At 50.2% G+C, this 4,733-nt stretch overlaps 1 protein-coding gene across 1 annotated transcript; it reads left to right on the top strand.

The window, feature by feature from the left end:
* The first annotated feature begins 4,008 nt into the window (after positions 1 to 4,008).
* On the top strand, positions 4,009 to 4,527 carry LOC109766522 (uncharacterized). The gene has a single exon (XM_020325304.1). It carries the CDS (start codon positions 4,009 to 4,011, stop codon positions 4,525 to 4,527), a length of 519 nt encoding a protein of 172 aa, XP_020180893.1.
* Positions 4,528 to 4,733: the final 206 nt, after the last annotated feature.

Genomic DNA, 4,733 nt, shown 5'->3' with positions numbered 1-4,733 from the left:
AAATTTTCATGTGAAAAGATCTTTGTCCATCGTCATGACAATACTGACATGAATGACAGAAAATGAAGATTATTTATTTCATGACCACAGAATATGACATTTTCATAAACAAGGCATGGTGTTGTTATCCTTAAGTTGCAGAAAATATTTTCACAATCACCTACGTAGGCAATTCAATTCCAAGGTCAAGCTACGTATTTGTATTAAAGTATTTGTATTAGCACAGTCACCAAACCTAGGTGGATTTATTAGCAGAATAATTTATCTACATCAAAATATTGCCTATACAGGGCTCAACACATGTAACCTAGCTAGTTACCTAACACATCTACAGAATATTGATATGGAGTCCATCGATTAAAGATAAAAAGAAACACTGGCCTTCCCCAAAAATAGACAAAAGGACTGACCAGAGCACACCTAGGATTTTACAAAATATTAAAGGAGATAGATGACTAACTCTTCTTTGTTGACATCGCCGACGACCACAGGCTCGGGCACAGGAGGTGTCGCCCGCGGCAGAGGAGACACCTGCTCCGTCTGAGGAACCAGAGCAGCTACCTGGTCCCACATAAATAGCAGAATATTTTATATAGATCAAAAAATGTCATATACATGCCTAAACTAATGCAACCTAGCAACAGAGCTTCGGACCCAGGATTTCAAAGTTGGGTGTTCAAAAATTTATTTTGCAAACCAAAACCACAACAATATTTTTCAAACGGCTGAGATCAAGTCAGCTTTTGAGTCCAGAAGGCATTCTTCTGCCTCTGCTTCTGTTACTCAAGAAATTAAAGAGTTAGGAGTAATATCTAAAATGTTCATGTGAAAATATTATTTTTCCATCATACTGACAGTACAGGCATGAATGACAGAAAATGAAGATTATTTACTATGACATTTTCGTAAACAAGGCATGGTGTTGTTATCCTTTACTTGCAGAAAATATTATGCTGAAAATAAGCAACCAAATAATATATTTCAACTAGGGATGATAACAAGTCAAAAATATTACAGCCTATGGTAATTGGACTCCAGGAATCAATCAATTGGTGTTGAGCAAATTGAACGAAAAAAAATGTGTCTGCTGGATTAAGCATGAGAGGCTAGTTTTATACAAATTGACATGAAGTTTAGTGCACAAACTACACCACTTTTAGTCCATTTAGCAATAAAAGAACCATATATAAGAAATTTCCGGCAAAAAAATTCGGGTAGTTGGTAGATCTATCTTAAAATTTGGCATCAACACATTTTGGATGCATGAGAGCCATGGATCGGAGTGGTTGGTAGATCTTAAAAACAAGATAACCTATACAATGAGGAGCCGACCCCCACACTCATGCGCCCATGTGGATCCGCCCTTGAAACCTACCGGATCTAACGAATCTAGGTACGGATTTGATAGATGGAAGAAAAGCAGAAACCCTAGCCATGCCCAAAAATAGATAAGGGACTGAACAAGGAAACCTAGGATATTTCCTAAAATAGGACTGACCTCTTCTTCGTCGTCGTCGCCGTCGAAGTTGACCACGGGCTGCGGCAGAGGAGGCAGATGGCGTGGCGGAGGAGGCAGATGGCGTGGCGGAGGAGTCACCTGCTCCGGCGGAGGAGCCACCTGCTCCGGCGTAGGTGACACCTGCACCGGAGCCTGGACGTGGTCGACGACGTCAAGGCCGCCCTGCTGCCGGCTGGACCCCTCACTGGCGGGGAGGGGTTTCTCCATGTGCAGCTTCGCCCGGCGCTTGGATGCTTCGTGCGCCATGGCGTCGGCCCCGGCGTCGGCCCTCCCACCCATGGTGCGCTTGGGCATCTCGACGGCGGAGGTGCAGCAGCGGGAAGGGAGCAGCGGCGGGATGGGCAGGCGAGTGGTGAGGCGTGGGAGGAGAAAACCCTCGTATTTGTGGATGGAAAAGAGGACGGGAAGAGGCGGGCGGCGATGAGATAAATGCTAATGGGGAAGCGGAGCCGCCGATTTATTCCTAGGCAGTCAAAAGGAGTTGTTGCCACATTCACACCTCCCCGTGCGTTGCTGACACCACCACGTCTTGGCACGTCAAAACGTAACTTCTCACTTCTCACTAAAATGAATAGCTCGATCGTGCACATCCATGATTTAGGAGTAATGCAACTTCCCTTCAAAAAATTGTGTAATGCAACTGCTCCCTCATTACACAGAACAAAATCATACAGTGGGACAACTGAATTTGTAGGCTTGTTTCATCTGCACGTGTCATGTTTTATATTTGTCCTAAAATATGTTGTAAAACTTTACAAACAATGGAATGGCAAATGGATGACCATACCAAATAAAGAAATTGTATGTAAGCATAACTGAATCGACCAAATGTTATGTTCATCGGTGCTCGGTGATACTGATATTTCAGTATCATGTGCATATATGTTTAACTTATTATCGAATCAATGCGACAATACAACCTCTTGAGATCCTGCTGCATCAGAAGTAGTAGCACGAACATGATGGGGAGTAGCATCATCGTCATGGAAAAGATGGCAGGCATATTTGGAGCTAGTGAGCTGTAGAACAAGATAAGCAACACCAAGTATGCCCACATCATGAGGGAGATGAAGGAGCTTATCCACGAAACAATAGGCCATGATAGGAGGTGGCTTACAGAGCGGATCCGCATTCCATTTGAGCAGGCCTTGCTGTCGCTACACATTTGGACAGACGTGCTGATGCCCAAGGTGGCCAAGTTGATGATGTGAGCAGCAGTGGCCGGTTGCAGATTGACATGGCTGCCCAAGAACAAGAGCAAGAGGCAGCGTGGCGGTGGCCGCGGCCTATGGATGTATGATTGCACGATGTATTGTTCATGTGCAAAGGCATGTATATATGATGTACAAGAGGTGAGCCACGACCTCAACTATACAAGGAACTAGGAGATGGGCCCAATATATAGATATGCACAAAACATATACTCAACACCCCCCGCAGTCGAAGCGGCACCGCTGCTGACACAAAGACTGGACCGGAACTCCTCAAACAACGCCGTAGGTAAGCCCTTGGTCATGATATCGGCAAATTGTTGGGAAGTAGGAACGTGTAGAACACGAATATGGCCAAGGGCCACCTGTTCCCGGACAAAGTGGATATCTAACTCAAAATGCTTGGTCCGACGATGATGTACCGGGTTGGCGGAGAGATAGACAGCCGAGACGTTGTCGCAGTAGACCATAGTAGCACGGTCCACAGGACAAGAGAGCTCCTGGAGCAACTGGCGAAGCCACGAACACTCGGCGACGACGTTGGCCACCGCACGATGCTCAGCCTCAGCACTGGAGCGAGAGACCGTAGGCTGCCGCTTGGACGACCAGGATATGAGTGATGGTCCAAGGAAGACACAATAGCCCGAGGTGCAGCGATGAGTGTCAGGGCAGCCCGTCCAGTCTGCATCGGTATAGGCGGTGAGGGCGGTGTCGGTGGAGGCGTAGAGCGTGATGCCGAGCTCCATAGTGCTGCAGACGTAGCGAAGAATCCGCTTGAGAGTGGCCCAGTGAACATCCCGAGGAGCATGCATATGAAGACACACCTACTGTACGGCGTACTGAATCTCCGGTCGAGTTAGAGTTAGGTACTGGAGAGCACCAACGATGGACCGGTAGAATGCAGCATCCGAAGTGGGAGAACCATCCGAGGCAGAGAGCTTGGCCTTCGTATCAACAGGCGTAGCGGCGGGCTTGCAGTTAAGCATGCCAGCACGATCTAGGAGCTCGTGAGAGTACTTCCGCTGATGAAGGAAGAAGCCATCCGGACGACGCACCACCTCGACACCGAGGAAGTAGTGCAAAGGAGCCAAGTCCTTGATGGCAAACTCAACGCGAAGACGAGCCGTGAGCTGACTGAGGAGACCAGCCGTACATGCCGTCAGGATGATGACGTCGACATAGAGCAGCAAGTAGGCCGTGTCAGAGCCCTGATGATAGACGAAGAGCGAGGCGTCCGAGCGGGTAGAGCGGAACCCAAGCTAGTGGAGAAACGCCGCGATGCGCTGGTACCAAGCGCGGAGCCTGCTTGAGGCCGTACAAGGACCGCGAAAGCAGGCACATGTGGTCGGGAAGCGTCGGTTCAACAAAACCGGTGGGCTGCTGGCAGAAGACCTGCTCCTCGAGGTGACCATGGAGGAAGGCGTTGGAGACGTCCATCTGGTGCACTGGCCAAGCACGGGAGACCGCAAGGTGGAGAACCGTGTGTATCGTGCCGGGCTTGATGATCGGAGCGAAGGTGTCTATGAAGTCGATGCTAGCACACTGTCGGAAGCCAGGAACGACCCAGCGCGCTTTGTAGCGATCAAGGGTACCATCAGGACGGAGTTTGTGTTTAAAGACCCACTTCCTGGTAATCACGTTGGCATGCCGGGGACGGGGAACAAGCTCCCACGTCCAGTTGCGATCTGGGCGTCCAACTCCTCTTGCATCGCAGCCATCCAGAGCGGGTCACGAAGAGCGGCTCGAACGAAGGACGGCAACGGCGACGGCCTAGAGGTGGACGCCGCATGGACGTAGTCATCCGAGGCGTAGCGCGAGCTCGGGTGAAAGACGCCCGTACGGGCGCGGGTGACCGGACCGGCCAAAGCCGTCGGTGGGGCCGTAGGCACCGGGGGCGCCGAGGGAGCCGGGGCGCCGGGGGGGCTGGGGGCGCCAACGTCGAGGGTGACTGGGGCGCCAGTGCCGTGGGTATAGGAGGCACCGCATGCGGGGGACGTGCCTCA

Source organism: Aegilops tauschii, chromosome 6, assembly GCF_002575655.3.
Source record: "Aegilops tauschii subsp. strangulata cultivar AL8/78 chromosome 6, Aet v6.0, whole genome shotgun sequence".
Taxonomy (NCBI): Eukaryota; Viridiplantae; Streptophyta; class Magnoliopsida; order Poales; family Poaceae; genus Aegilops; species Aegilops tauschii.
This window is presented reverse-complemented; position numbering and strand designations above follow the sequence as displayed.

Excerpts from the sequence above, each read along its gene's own strand:
- LOC109766522 (XM_020325304.1), top strand. The coding sequence starts at position 4,009 with ATGCGCTGGTACCAAGCGCGGAGCCTGCTTGAGGCCGTACAAGGACCG.